General features: G+C 40.4%; 1 protein-coding gene across 1 annotated transcript in view; it reads right to left on the bottom strand.

Moving 5' to 3' along the window:
• The window catches only part of LOC107093502 (ephrin type-B receptor 4-like), a 63673-nt gene that overhangs the window by 18798 nt on the left and 28943 nt on the right, over window positions 1-15932 (bottom strand). The window contains exons 2-4 of the mRNA XM_015388602.1: window positions 8689-8759; window positions 5725-6012; window positions 1449-1839 (exon numbers count right to left, since the gene is read on the bottom strand). Of these exons, the coding sequence (XP_015244088.1) occupies window positions 1449-1839; window positions 5725-6012; window positions 8689-8759 (750 nt within the window). The remainder of the gene's footprint in view (window positions 1-1448; window positions 1840-5724; window positions 6013-8688; window positions 8760-15932) is intronic.

Raw genomic sequence — 15932 nt, forward strand, 5'->3', positions numbered from 1 at the left:
TTTTTCCTTAATGCATAAACATTGCATTACATACCATACTTGAGGAAACTGTGATTTAAAAAAAATCTGTTAAAGATATTAACCATCTAAAATGTTTTTAATGTCAAAATGTGACACGTCTGAGTAGTATTTCTAACTGAATGTGATGTTATAAAAAGTAAGCTTTTAAAGAGCGTTGCATGTTTGAGTGATCTGAAAGATTCACCAATCATTTTCTGGGGAGAAAATGTTAGTCAAGTTGGAAATATTTCATGCTTCTTTCATGTCATGAAAGGGGTATACATTTTTCATATTTTCAAGGATAAAATGGCAAAGATTGCAGAATTAATTCGAGGACATACAATTTTGCAGTGAAAGCAGTCACAGCAGGTGGGTTTAAATGGCTGTGATGATTTCTATTCTATTTTTTTTTTTGCACTGTGAGAAGGTGGCATGGCCACACCAGCGTGTAAAGTGTGATGAAGTGATATAAAATCCCTGTTAAGGTTTACTTCCCAGACAACGGTGAAAACTTGTACTATAGCTTCCTGATGACACTAAATCCTGTTGACAAGATTCATAAGTTCTAGATGTTAGATTTGAGGCTGAATCCATATGAACTGTCTCAGGAACAGCAAAAATGGTTCTAATTTTAAACCTAGGTGTCATTTTCATTTTGCAAAAATGACCAGCGAATGAAGTAAATTAAACATCCAATCTCTACATGCAGGCAATTTCCTTTTATGGCCGACTGAGTGTTTTTCCTCACAGCTTTCCTCTGTGACAGAATGCTGGAAACGGCACTTCACCAGAAACATAATGCTAGAAGTTATTCCTTTTTTTGTTGTCAAATGAAATCATTATACCTCCCAGAGAGATCAAACTGGATCCTGCTTTCCACAAGCATAGAGCTAAAACCACACTTTTGAGGAGAAAATGTGCTGCTCTTTCTTGTGCTTCTTTGTTGGTAGCGCTGAGCATTTGTCCGTGGCGGCGGGATGTGCTAAGCATGCACGTTGGGAGTGTTTGTGCATGAGGCATGTTAATTGGACTCATTAGACGGAGGCTCCTGCACGGCTCCTCAGAGAATCGTTCTGCTCTTTCCTTCTTTTCTTGTGTGCTTAGCTTTGATGTTCTCAAACTGATACAATCTTCACCCAGAGCACCACCTTCCTGCCCCCCCCCAGTGCTCCTTCTGTCGGAGCTGAACTGCGAGCCGCTGCAGCAGTAGCCCTTTGACCCTGCTCTTCCTCTGTAGAGATGAGTAAAGCTCCAGTCATCCTCACTGTTTCACAGCTGCCCCCCCGCCTCATTAACTTTCTCAGTCTCTTATTTCCTCTCAAACACTTTAACCCCAAGTATGCCCCCCCCATCCTCAAACCTCATTGTTTCTTGTTTAGTCAGCCAGACTGTGCGCCTTTAGAGCATAAATGCATTGTTATAAAAATTATATTTATGTTGGATCTTACCTGCACAGCGGGTCTGCATCTCCACTGATTCAAATCCAGGTAGACAAGCGCAGGAAGTGGTCGGCTGCCCCACCCACTGGCCATCTTCGCCACAAAAGAGCTTAGGGGGTCGAGGGCGGGGACCCTGCAGGGCAGCGTGCTCCACACACGAACCCTGCGCCTCCTGCACTAAATAACGGGGGACTGTCTCGGGGAAAGAGGAGAGCATGCTGACGAGGGGAGGACACTTTTTAAAGAACACCCTGACGGACAGCAGAGCCATGCAGGCTCCCTGAGACTGAAAGGCCAAGTAGAAGCCTCTCTTGGTAAGCGGACCCAGCCTCAGGGTCTTCACGTTGAATTTCCTCTCCCCACCCTTCCTCAGGAGAAAGTCTGCAGCCACTGTGTCCACCTACAACAGGAAAAAGAAGAAAGGCGTTACGTAAGAGAACAAAGTTAAAAACACAAACGGCTGGCAACTTTGCACGTGTCAATCTGTTTAGTTGATTAAACAGACATAATAAATCATATAAAGCACCCAAGATTTTCCCAAACACACCGCAGAAATTGATTGATGCACAGCCCCCCTGGCAACCGCTCAGTTACACAAGTGACGACACACTCTGGGGCTACAGCTGCAGACTTAGAAGCAATTAATCATAATTAATATGTCGTTACCTCTGTATTTCAGACAAGGTTACAATATTAGGTGCTGACACTAGATGTGCAAATATCATAGCTTGACAAGTCAATGCTGTGAAATGCTGCCCTTTTAAAGCTATGAGAAACCAGCCTTGTGGCTGTTATGTAGAAATAATGTAGAAAGGTTCAAGTAGAATCAATTTGTTCATATCTACAGCATTTGCAAAAAAGCTGTAGATATTAAGAAAATCTGGAAGATTAGCAACCGATTCAGCATAGAAACAAGGAGAGACTTAAAACAGCGCCTCTTCCCTTGGGGGGAAAAACCTAGCTTGGACAAGGACTAAAAGGGACAAAACCTCTCAAGTAATGAGTTACACAAATACAGCTATTCTATTTTCTACTTTTCTGTAAACTTGTTTGAGCCCTGCAAAAAAAAAAAAATATATATATATATATAAGTAAGCCAAATGGATACCAAAACAAAAGAAATTTGTCTAAGATTAATTAAAATAATTTGTCGACACATTCTTCTGAAAACAAATGGCAATTATTTCTAATAAGGAAGCTGCAGCTCAGCAGAATAAAGGCTAGAAAAACACTAAGAAATGTATAAATCAGAAGCTGTCCACAGTTGCAAACAGTTTCTTCACAATGATTTAAAACAGTAAAAACAAGACATTGTTTTTTTTTGTCTTTTTGACTCTGTTAAGATAATAGCTGATACTATGCAAGAGGACACTGAGTTTCTGCTAGCAACTAAAAAAACATATTTTGTGCGCTGGCTTAGTGTTTCATGTATTAAATTTTAAAGGTCCCATATTGTTCTACATTTGACAATAACAAAAATATATCAACACTGAGGCGCCCAGAAAATTTTTTAACTGTTTCTGTAGGAAAATTCCTCTGAGATTAGGTGGACAGCCTGAACAAAATATCTCCTTATTCTGCCCTTTTCTGGACAAACTGCTTTGGCTTTGGACACCCCCGTCCTCCTAAAGGCCACGTCAACAACCATGACAACCGGTGAGAGTTTGTGAAGATAGAGGTAGGATCACAGACCACATTAGATGAGGGTCGTAGCTCTACCGATAAAGACAGCTTATTTCCCCTTATGACATCACAAAGGGAATGATTTCAAACAGAGCATTTTTAACACAAATTTGCTGAATTCGAATCCGGCAACCGTGTCCTTCGAAGACCAGATTTGTCGACCGATTATGCAGAGTGCGATGCCGAGGCCTGTTCGGATTGGAAGATTTGTTATGTGACCGGCAAATACAGACTTCTTTTTGCCCGTTTTGAAGGACCAGTCTGGTGTATCCTACATAGCCTTGGATATCCCATGATTCGTTGTCCAATCAAGCCAGCAGCTCTATGCTCACAGTAAAAAAGGTCAATTACACCAGACAGTGGTGTTGTTTAATATTATACAAGTATGTGAACAGTTCAGTCGGAAATTAATGAAAGTAGTTTTTGAATGGTTATTGTGTCAGATATGTGGTGGGTAATGTCTGGTTTTTTGATCCCAGTGTAAATGGGTTTGGCTGACATTTAAGTGCAGATGCAATATCTCTGCCATGTGTGGACTATAAATCTGATATTCGTGATGATTGCACTGCTGCTGAAACTCCTCAAAAATGTTATTAGCACCCAGAATAGTGAGAAGTTTGGTATGCATCCTTTGCCTGCTCTGCGTGTCAACTGTCATGGTTGCTAGGTGACAGAATGTGCAGACGGGGAAGGTCGGAGAAGGTTGAACCTATTTGAATCCACATCCAAACTCTTCCGGGCCCCTTATTTACATGGACCTCGAAGGACCCAGCCCCGGTAGACTGGGTCCTTGGAGGACGCCTACGCCGAAATCGAACGCACCTATTAGTTAAGAGGTGGAGAAAGGCAATGATAGAGGAAAGCGATATTTTCGATTAGTGATTATCATTCATGTTCTTTAGGGCACATATGACTTAGAAAATGTTTATCAAGTCAACATTTCATAATATGGAAGAATGTTTTAGAGTCACACAGACTGCAGGTTTCTGGTTTATCTCTAAAAAAGGCAGACGGGTTGATTCCGATTTTGACCACTACTGATTTGTTTTCTAACTGACACTGTCAGAAAAAGGAGAAGTGAAACCTTTGGAAGTAAACTGGTCGATGGAATATCCTGTCAGCCAGTAAGAGTCACTGTGATCGTTCAGGAGAGAAAAGTATTTGTATCTCAAAGCTGTACTAAGCAGTGTGAGCAACATGTTAATTCTCTCTGTTCATATCAAGGCCAAGAATATTCATCCAAAAGCACAGTTAATTAATGCGTGACCAATTCCTTCTTTGATTGAGGAAAAAAAATTCAAATGGTATTTAATGATAAAGATAAAGGAAATAAGGGATTCTGTCCTTATATAAGTAACCAATTTCTGGCAAAAAGGTACATCTTGAATAGAAGAGTATTTAAGGAGACAAGACAAGTAGGACTTGTCACAGGAGACACATTAACAAAGGAAACATAAACAAGCAAAGTCAGGGGAGAACCAGGAACCTCTGTGAACCAGGAGGCTATGTCTATTGCTGAGTTCTGAGTTTCTGCTTCAATCAGGGGCTTCTGCTTCTCAAAGGCCAGAGACCAAGACCAGAGATATCTACCCAACTTAAATATGAGCTAACACTGAAACATCCAGTCAAGAAGAAAAAACCTCAGGTCATGCAGTCAAATAGGAAGTGCAACTGGTGAGCTGAGCTATCATCGCACCACACTTGACATGACAGCATTCCCATTCAGTAGAGGAAGTTTTAATCCATCACCCAGGAAACTCAAGAGGATCAGCCTGAACTGGTTCCTTCTGCGGTATGACTCCGTCTGCTCTACAAAAGCCTCTTCTAGAGATCCAATTGGGATGTTTAGTTAACTTTTATCTTCTGTTTACCAAGTGTTCTTCATATTTACTCACATTTCTATTCATATTGATTTGGTTTTTCATAAAATAGATTCAGAGCATGGTTCATGAAATTATTAGGTCTTTAAATTAGCCCTGCAGACAACATCCTAGGGGCTTTTAGCCACCTAAACTTAAACTGGTCCAAATAACAAGAGCTATTGTATGAGAATAGGAGCCATCATTAACTGGGCGCGGTAGAGAGGAAACAGATGGCCGTAGGCTACTAGGTTGTCTGACTTGTTGAAAAAAGGAGTGAACCCCAGGAGGGAGGTAATCCACAGGCCAGGTAAGTCCTAATTGCCCAATCAAAAAGATTTCCTAAGAACTCTAATCAGGGTAACACTCGTTAGGTTCAGATATCTTAAAAACCTGCTTGGTTTGAGCTTTAACTCAGCATGAGGAGAGAGCGGGGGAGGGGTTTTGTTAAAGTGTGACCATAGCATAATGAGATCCAAACAGTGAGAAGGCTAATAAATAGCTTATGTATGCAGCTTTCATAGCATCTTTAGGTTTGGCACGGCAGCCATATTGGTAAGGAAAGGTTTTGTTGCAAGTCTTGCTGAGAACTTTTGACTCCTAATAGTATCAACGCATCTATTTATTTTAAAATCTAAAATATATAAATAAATCAAGCAGGAACTGTATTATTTTGCAATGGAAGTTTTTTTTTTAAACATATCCTTATTTAAATCTAAAGATGGAAGGTCAGGAGGTCATACCTTGGTGTATGGGTTTTCCATCCAGGGCGGGTATGTGGCTGTGGCCTCGTTGGAGTCTGCCTCATAGTAGTAGAGGTTAAAAGTCTCTTTACAGCTGCGGTGGTGCGTGCTCCGGGATGAACACTCCATCATGGTGAAACGCAGCTCCACGTAAACCTGAGAGGCGCTTCGCCTTTGGATGAAGCCGCTGCGCAGCCACTGGCTGGAAGAGCTTTCTAACTGGCAGATCTGAAAGGTCCTCACACTGTTGCTCTCCTCATCCAAACCGCTCACTTCCTCCCACTGTGACTGGAGAGAACAAAAGGTTGTCAAGCACCAAAAAAAATCCATCTGACCCAGAAAACCTGTGAGCAGGTTTAAAAATCGCCGGCGTGTTTACATAACTCCTGTTAAAAAAAGCACATTAATCCCAGTAAGGCACATCCACATCTTTTCTGGCTCCTCTGCGTTCCACCTGCCGGAGACCTGAGGGAAAAATCTGGCCTGCTGTGGATGTTGATGCAGCCTAAAATTGAAATTGGGTTGTTAAATCATTCTTCCCACTGAGCTGCATCGCAGCTTGTGGGAATCCAAGTCTCGCTTGTCAAGCAAGGCACACTGCCTCACGTTGCATCCAAGACAGAGATTTCCCCCTGCAAACACATTTATAGACTAAAACACAATAACGAGTGCATAACAGGCATAACCTCTCCTTAGAAGTCTTCATTTGTTCAGGAGCCAGCCTCAATGGAGAAAAGCTTTAATGTTTGACTTCTGAAACAACAGCAAACATGTTCGGCATCACTGCGTTCCCAGGAGCGTGAATCAAGAAAGAAATTAACATACTTGAGGCGAAATTTAGTAGATTTGCTTGAACGCGAGGCTCAGAAATTTGGTTATGTAAATATGTAAATCTTTAAAAATCCATTTGCACATGATTTGTGGAGGGTGGCAGAGTGTTGGTCTGAATGAAAGGGAAGCACTCAGAAACAGGTCTAAACCACTTAAAGGAAGAAATACCCTGAAAAGATCCAAAAATGGTATTAAATACTGAAGAGGGAGTTACACAGTCATGTGGAAAAAAAATCAGGGCAACTATGTAAGCCTGCAGGTTTAGGACAAATAGATGCAATTTGGAATTACTTTAAATAGGAACATTATCAAAGAATTGAAACAAAATGGTAATAAAAAAAATGCAGTTAAAACCTGCTATTTCTGAAAAGCAAAAAAACCTGACATTCTTAAAATGGCCAAAAAGTTACATAAGAATATGACACGCTCATAAGGAGAACTCTGTTGTGTGAAACTCAAAGGGTGAGCTTGTTTATATACAATAAGATATATAGAGCTGTCTGAGGCATTCAGGAAGAAAACTGAAGCAACATCTTTGTCCTGTAAGAGATTAAAAAAGGTAAAAAATCTACAGGTGGACGACATGCAAAGCAACCTCTGGTGTATCTACAACTGTAAAGCATGGTGGAGGAAGCGTCATGGTTTGTAGATCTTTTGCTGCAGGAGGACCTTGCCAGCCAAGCATCATGAAATCAGATGACCTGCACTCTGCAACTTCACAACCACCAAAACCATAAACTGTAGGGGCTGGATGGTGGAACAGTTTGCAGCACTGTTGCCTTTCAGCAAGAAGGTTCTGGGTTTGATTCCCTGTCCAGGGTCTATCTGCATAGAGTTAACAAGTTCTTCCCCATGCATGTGTGGGTTCTCTCTGGGTACTCCGGCTCCCTCCATAAACATGACTGTTAGGTTAATTGGATTCTCTAAATTGTCCATAGGTGGGACTGTGTGCGCATGGTTGTATGTCTCATAGACTGCCGGAGATGGGTACCCCGGACGGAATAAGCGGGAGAAGATTTGTTTATGTGTCTACTGTGAGCAGACATGAAACTGGCTCCATACATAAAGTACTCCTTGAAAAAATATCACAGCTGAAAATGATGAGGCTGGTATAGAGCTACAGGAGCAGCCTCCCTGACATTATCTTAAACACTAGCGACATGAGGTAGGGTGTATACTTTTGTTTATATATTTACATTTGCAAATAGGAAAAAAGTCCTTAAACCTATTAAATATAGGATTAGATATCAATAAAAACGTGACATTTATTAGTGTCCTGCAGAAACATAGTTGACTTGTATTTTAAATGATTGACAGCTGCAATCACACAAAACTAAACCAAAAATCTAAGGTTATGATGTGATTAAAACCCATTTTTATGTCAAGCTAATACTACGTTTTTAAATAAAATTAGTGCAAAACATTTAATAAAGACAATTGTGTTTTTCTATCTGCCTTAAAGAAGAGTATCATCTTCCTTTAATACTAAAAATAAAGAGCCAGATGCAAACACTGTGTGACATGGCGCCGCTCCTGCTTGTCATCACCACCTAAATAACAGGTTTGTACTCTTTAATGGTGACATTATGTTAAAAACAAACACCTTAATGTTTGTGACAGCATGAGGCTTTTTGATAAGCTCCTTCGAATGATGCTAACACTGTGAAATGTTTGGAGGCTAGTGGAATGCGTTAGATTGCATTTTAATCAACAGAAACGCCGTGCCCTTCTCTCCATCTCCCCATCCTCCAGCAAAGATCTGACTGTTTTCCTTCAGAGGCAGCAGCAAGTCAAGCAGTTCTGGTCACAGATGCTGCCGACAAAAGAACCGCTGTAACCACTCTCCAACTGATCAAATTACAAATATGTCTTTTTCTGGCGAGGGGGATCCGAAACTGTGGGCAGCCAGTCACTGCGACTCCAGGGTTGATGGGATATATCAAAGCATCTGCTTTTCATATACTTAAACGGCACAGTCAGGCTGACGTTTCCTCCGTTCTGTCAGCGGCTGTAAAAGGAATTTGTTTATGACCAGAGTAACAAAGAAACCGCTGGAGGCCAAAGACCCGAACCCACTGCTGGGATGGTGTTGAAATATACACTTCACATCACGGCCATGATGGCGATACATACCTCAGATCTGTCTTGGGAGAAGATGGTCCATTTGAGATCAGACGTCTCGCTCTTAGTGTTCATCAGGACTTCTGTGAAAAGGAGAATAAAAAAGAAATCCCACAAAATCATAAGCAACGGGAAATATACAAACGACATGTATAAAACTGATTTACATGCAGGGAAACAAATCAAAATGACAGAGGGAACATATTTCAAGACCCAAGTTCTCTGCCAAGTATGAGCTGCGGCTTATACCAGGATTAGGGCGGAAGATGGAGTTTCACCAGTCAATTACATCAACACTGAACATTCCCACTAGCCTCTAAATTGTCTTTCCTCTCATGTTTGTTTTTATTCCCCTACGTCCCCCTCTGTTCCCAGCGGTCTGCCGTGCCTGTGGTCGCACTGAACCTGCAGTGAGGAGCCTGTGTTTGTCCACTGAGAGCAGTAGATTCAAACATACACACATAGACGAGCGCACATACAAAGATTTAAGCCCTTCCGGTCACAATCTGTGATTACAATGGGATTGATTTTTTTGGTTTGCTTTTGAGAGGCATGCAGCCAGCTCCCCAACAGTCTGTGCTGCTCTGCAAAGATTCAGTATCCCAATAAAACCCAAGACCTGAACCGCCTGTAACGCGAGCCACGCTCTTGCTTCTCTTCATCTGTTTTCCTCCCGGCCGTCTCGGCACACCCGGACTTGTATTTACACTGATGGGGGGGGTTTCCGTCACACACCGGCTTTTAGGACCTTACCTGTTCTCCGAGGGAGCCTATTTCATAGGCCGAGGCAGTTTGCTTTTAACCAATAAACAAGATTTAATGCGGTCCTGATCAAGGAGAGCACCTCCATGAAAATTGATTCTGGGGGAGCAGTGGGTTTATCATTGAGGTTATTTGGGTGCTTTGTTAAATTAGGTTACGTGTATACAGCCCAACAGTGAAGTCAGCATCTCTAACCCTAAAAAACAACAACGCTCTGCACAAACACACACATATAAAACACTAAATCTGCCTCTGTATTTAAAAACAAAATCGGTTTCTCTGACATATTAACAGTTCTGGCTTCTACCGCCACATAAAATGAGCCAAACGCCTCCCGGTTCTTTAATGCAAAACTTTCAGATTTACTCAACTATGTAAAGAAATAGCTCTGGGCTCTTGCTTACAGTGCTACGCATTTATTGTAAAATTGTCAAATTAAACAATATTAAAAAAGGGAATCATTAGTTGCTGCCTACAGTATAGAAAATGACTTGCGAGTGAAATATTTTTCATGCCACATTCACAGACGGATGGCTGCGACTTTTAGTGTGATAAACTCGGCTGCCAAATCATTAATGCCTGCATACTATATATACTGAGGACGCATCAAGCTCAGGCAGAACTTTAGTTTATTTTGCACAACTATTCTTCCTTAAACCACTAGCAGGACAAAATAAAAATAAAAAAAACCCACGCGTGTATTTTGTGGTGTTAGTGAAGAGCGAAGAAGGCAGAGTCCTTTAAACCTAAATCCTGATTAAAACACATTAGAAAGCAGGGTAAATTTAGATACAGTGACTTTTCATTGAGATAAATTTGTCAGTTAAAGTGGCAGTTAGCCTATAGCAGATTCTGTAACAGCTGATAACGGAGCAGTATTGAAACATTTGCATGGATGACTGGAGAGTCTTCCCCTCTGGGTTGGGCTCAACAAGGGCACATATGGATTCTGTATGTGGGAAAGCACATCCAGCTCTCTTTTCCCTCCCCCTTCGTTGCAGACAATGACAATGTGTTATTATAACTGAATCGATGTATCAAATAAAGCTGTCTTACACAGCAGCAACACAACAATTTACCTGGGAAAGGACTAAGTGTTTTAAGCAGGCAATAGGAAATATCAGCTATAAATATTTGACAATATAACTGTTTTTCCGTTGATGTTTTATTAGGCCCTTGACAATAATCGACAACTGTGATAAAGATGTGTGAAAAGCCCTGAAATGCATTCGGCTTTTTATCGCAGCTGCAAAATCTCACCCTGAAAAACGAAGATCAAAACTTTAATCTGACGATATATTTTTTTGAGAAGGTGAAATACAAAACATAAACCAGTTTTTAAGAAAACAACGGGTGTTATAATTGGTGGCACCCCTAAGAAGTGCTCTAAAATTAATGTAACTGAACAAATTTCTGAGCTCCTCCTTTGTAAGCATGTTAAGTACAATCTCAGATAATAATCTATGACTTGTTGTTAGAGCGACACAATATCAGTGTCTGCAATCTCAATGAACCACTTTCATAGATATTAAACATTTAAGTTCGACACAAAAATGCAAACCAGAGGAAATCTGCGAGGGGCAATATGTCTGCAAACAGTCAGACAAACAGGCTCAGAGAAACAAACACTACTTCATTATAAAACTTAACAGATAAAATAATTACTACAAAACTCTATCCAGAATCCCACCTGCTCTCGTAAACCATAAAAGCTGAGTTTAATCTGAAAAATGAATTTAAACAAGGCGTTAACTCAAGCTAGCTCAGAATATACATAGCTGTTTCTTTTCTTCACTGACCATCAAATCAGGGTTCTTGCTATCATATTTCAGCACAGATGCTGGTTAAGCTGAAACTTTTAGAATTACAATGGAAATATGACAATACCCTTACTTTTAATGAGCACCATGGCCATGGAAACTGTGTTTTTAAACATTTTTACCTCCTTCTTGCATATATGAATAAATAAAAATGCTGTAAAGCATGCGCCGTTAAGAACATCTTTGACTGACAGCGGCAGATGAACACATTGTTGCTCACTTCATATATTTTTTATGGTCTTTTTAGACCTGTCCAGCGACTTTTTTTTTAAGATAAAAGTGACTACAGACAAATCGTGCGACTATTTCCGGTGTTCTTGGAGACTTTGGTGACACTGTAAAAGCACTGATCGCTCTGACTTCACAGTCTCTGGCAAACATTCAGTGAGTGAGACCCTCTCTCGTCCATAAAGCCTGGTTTATGCTCAGAAACCACCGTCTGCGCGTGTGTCACAGTTAACACAGATAACTCTGCAGACACTCTTGTGCACCTCCCCCAAATTATAGGTGCAGATAGAAGATAGCAGCAGATATCTCTGCAGGGAGGAGAAAAAGTCCTCTGATTGGTAAATTCGACATCCGCTCTACCCTATGCATATATCCTGTTTGGTACCTAATGGCAGAAACTCTGGCTGTAGTGCCGTCCACAGTGCCTGGCACACCTTGGACACTATCCCAGACACCCTACAGCAGCGGTCCCCAACCTTTTTTGCACCACGGACCACTGTATGTCAGAGAATATTTTCACGGACTGGCGGGGGTGGGGGAATACGATCAAGTAAAATGATACGAATGGCATAAAATCAAATACAAACAGCATAAAAATAAAACAACAAGCTGGTCCCATCTAGGCGTAATGGGAGAAAATGACAGACGAAGTGTGCTCCTGATGTCCAGTCTGCTCCGTAGCTTTGTTTTGGTCGCTGTAACTGCAGAAAATCCTGCTTCACAAAGATAGGATGTTATAGGTAGGATGCGTCTTGAACTGAATTAACCTATATTTTTTCCTACTTGCTTTGATTCAATGTTTTATCTTCCTGTATTTTAATCATGTAAAGCACTTTGCATTGTCTTTGTACTGAATTGTGCTATACAAATAAATTTGCCTTGCCTTGCCTTGCCTATGTCAAGAGGCACAGATGCACCGACTGATGTAATTGGTAGAGAATACTGCAATTTTTTATATTTTTCAAAACAAAACATCACTCAGACTCTGATCGTCGGTAAATTATATATATATAGTTTTTTTCTGTGCGGCCCGGTACCAAATGACCCACGGACCGGTACCGGTCCGCGGCCCGGTGGTTGGGGACCGCTGCCCTACAGGACGCTGGTTTATAGCTCTGTGCGACGGTCTGTTGGTTTGCACCCAAAGCCAAAACATGCAGTGCCATGGCCAGTCTTTCTGAAACACTCACGGTTGAAATGTGTGTCCCCCTGCATTTGATTAGGCATTTAGGTGGCGAACAATCCTAGCTAGTTCGTGATTGTCCCTCTTGCGTTGTGGTTTGCCATAACATAGTGCAGACCACGCTTCAAAATTGGGCCTTAAATCAAAAATATCTGTCATACCTGCGACAAGCTAACTACGACACAAGCTGCTGGAGTATATGCAGCCCTTAACACTGGCAGGGAGTCAGAGGAAGCAGCTGCAATCAGGAGAGCAGCTATCCTTCTCCCCCGTTGAAAAGAAATTAGACACGTGCAAAGCTTCCATTGATCCTCCCTGAATAAAAAGTGCAACATAAATAACATTTAGCGTATTTTTTATTTTTTTTGAACCTGTTACACGTAAATAGATCCACCTTGCATTTAATTCATACACAACTTCATCAACTGTGTGCCTTTGCTAACTGTCTTTAGGACAAATTTGATAACAAGATTAATTTATGTAGTTTTATTTCAGACTAAAATATTAATAAATATTAGGAATTCTGTTTATATAAAGTTCATCACGAGGTTTAAACATATTTAAAGTTTTTTAATCACCTCCTGTCTTACCAATGTTGATTTACTTAGAATATGTAATTTACATCATGATACCAATTAATAATATCACCCTCCCCACGATGCAAATAAATTTGCCCAATACAAACAGCAATAAAAATTTTTTTTATAAAAACTCATGCTTTTAGATAAAAAAAGGTTTTGCACTTGGAAGAGGTGTTTTTTTTTTAGCTTTATCAAAGTTGATGTATTTCCTAAAACTGCAATGGAAGTCCATTTTTCACATCCCATGCATTGTGATCAACAACAATCAGATGTTAGTACTGGCAAAAATGTATATATAAATAAATACAAGGAGGATGATGACGTGGCTAGTTTTTTAATAATTTATCACACATCACACATCTAATTCAATGGAAACACTGCAATTGGAAAATTTAGTTTTTTTTCAGACATTAACAGAATATCAACATATTTTTGCACACATGTATAATGAAAATGCTGCTAGTTAAAATGAACATAAGTAACAATTCTTAACTGAGTTTTTTTTTTTTTTTTTACAAACATCCATTAAATTAATTGTCTTTATCACTGACTAAGTGCAGTTTTTCATGGTAAAGATAAATAATCACCAATCCCTCAGTGTTGTCTTTTCCTAATATCTTGCAATTAAATAAATGGTTTTGCTGGGGCGTAAACATGACAAATTCCTTTTACTTGTGACACTTTAAAATAAGAACGGCTAGAAAGCAAGATAAATAGATGTTAGTTTTTATGAGACAAGAAATGGAAAGAATAAAATAACTGCTTCTCTACATTTGCAAAACGAGGCTGGACTAAAACCCAGGTGCATCCTGCCACCGCACACAGTTACAAGGCAGCTCTTCTTGCTATAACAAACTGGCATTTTTGAGATACAAATACTCCATACCAACAATCTGATTTAGCTCTGTACACATCTTTCCCAGGCGTGTCAATAATAGTTTAGGGCGCTTTAGCAGTATTCAAATCTGACAGCATAGCACAATTGTATTTGTTCGGATGTCATGCATTTTTAGCAGTTATAGGATGCAAAAATAGAAGCAATCCATCTCTATCCTCCTCTATCCCTTCCACACAGCTGCCTTACCCAAATCCACCTCTGCATTTCATCTGAGTGACATTTTTTACATCCTCAGCATCTAACTGGGGTTGTCTCATGCTCCCTGCAAATGAAAGCGATGACATAGAGCCCCTAATCATAGTAACAGGGCTGCATATGCAGCAGGTCTGGCGTAGCATCACACCACGGGGTAAAAAGGTACATGCGATTGGATTCTAATCACTGTCTGACTTCCACCTTCTGCATCACCTTTTCCTCTCATCTTTCTCTCTGTGTGGGTTTCTAAGGTAGTAACAGTGACGTTCGTGCCTCCGAGCCTCTTTTGCTTCAGAAAACACAGAAGCCCAACTGCTTTACAACAGCTTTACGAGAGAAAGAAAGGCAGGTCTGCAAAAAGCAGAGAAAATGAAGTAAAGAGGATAATTGGGTGACAGATTTCAGGTTGGTGCTTTCCTTGTGTACACTCTACTTTAAGATGGCTACAGGATAATTAAAACAAACAACATAAAAACACTTCACCTCGCCACCCCAAACCTTATTGAGAGGACACTCCTCATCACTGCCTTTGGGAGGCACACCTGCCTCTGCGTTCATTAAGGGGTGGGAAAGAAACATCCCACCCCGCAGGTACAGTAATCACCGTTTATCACTGCTCTATCATTAAGCTTTATGAGGCAGGATGCGTGAGCGAGAGTGTTTCAATGAGACAGCCAGGGCTCCTATTATGTGCTTGCATGGCCATGCCTTTCACTGAAGCAAACACAGTGTTAAGCCCTGGTAAGAGGAAGCCGGCTTTTCCCCCCTACATTCTTTCGGCAGCGGTGGCCACCCACCGCCGGAAAACTGCCCCTGGTGCAAGAAATTGCTAGAACAATAGAAACTCGTCATCTGGCCGCATTTAACACCCAAAACATGTGATTGTACAGCAATTACAGGACAACTGTCAACATTAGGAGACACTGGGGAAGTCTAAACTGATACAGGCGCTAGTAAGGAGACTACGTATGAGATTTGGAATTACAATAGTGGAAAAAACTATTAGATGTGAACACAAACCAATTCTTTTTCCATTGAAAAAAACTGAGAAGCTGGTGGGTTGAACATCTAAGGTGGAGGAGTTTAATTCTATCAAAATATCAAACAAAATCAATGAGAAATGGTCTCAGTTTCCGTTATAAGAGAAAAATACAAACGTGTTAAAAATTATTTGAACTTGGGCTGAGAGATAAAGCTTAGAAATAAAATATCAGAATTGTTCAAACCTAATCACATGATCCTCAGATGTCAAATTTCATTTGGAGTTTTGTCTATATCATTCAGTCAGACAGGTTCAGCTAAAACGCTTAAAACAAAAGGCAGCAACTGTATCAATGTATACAGTGTTTTTTAAAGTTTAAGTTTGGAAACAAACTACATTTTTCATTTTAACAGATTTAATACCATTATCAATAATAAGAAGGGATCTGCAATACCATTAGCATGTTATTGGTATCAGTAACCCAATATTAGCTTTAAAACTGAATAATGAACATTGTCCATTTCACCAATGTTACTCTGCAGGTAGTGTTTTTGTAACAAACAAGTGAGGATCATGCCTGCAGCGGCAGCGATCAAATGCATCCAAC

Source organism: Cyprinodon variegatus, unplaced genomic scaffold (genome assembly GCF_000732505.1).
Source record: "Cyprinodon variegatus isolate N-32 unplaced genomic scaffold, C_variegatus-1.0 Scaffold429, whole genome shotgun sequence".
NCBI lineage: Eukaryota > Metazoa > Chordata > Actinopteri > Cyprinodontiformes > Cyprinodontidae > Cyprinodon > Cyprinodon variegatus.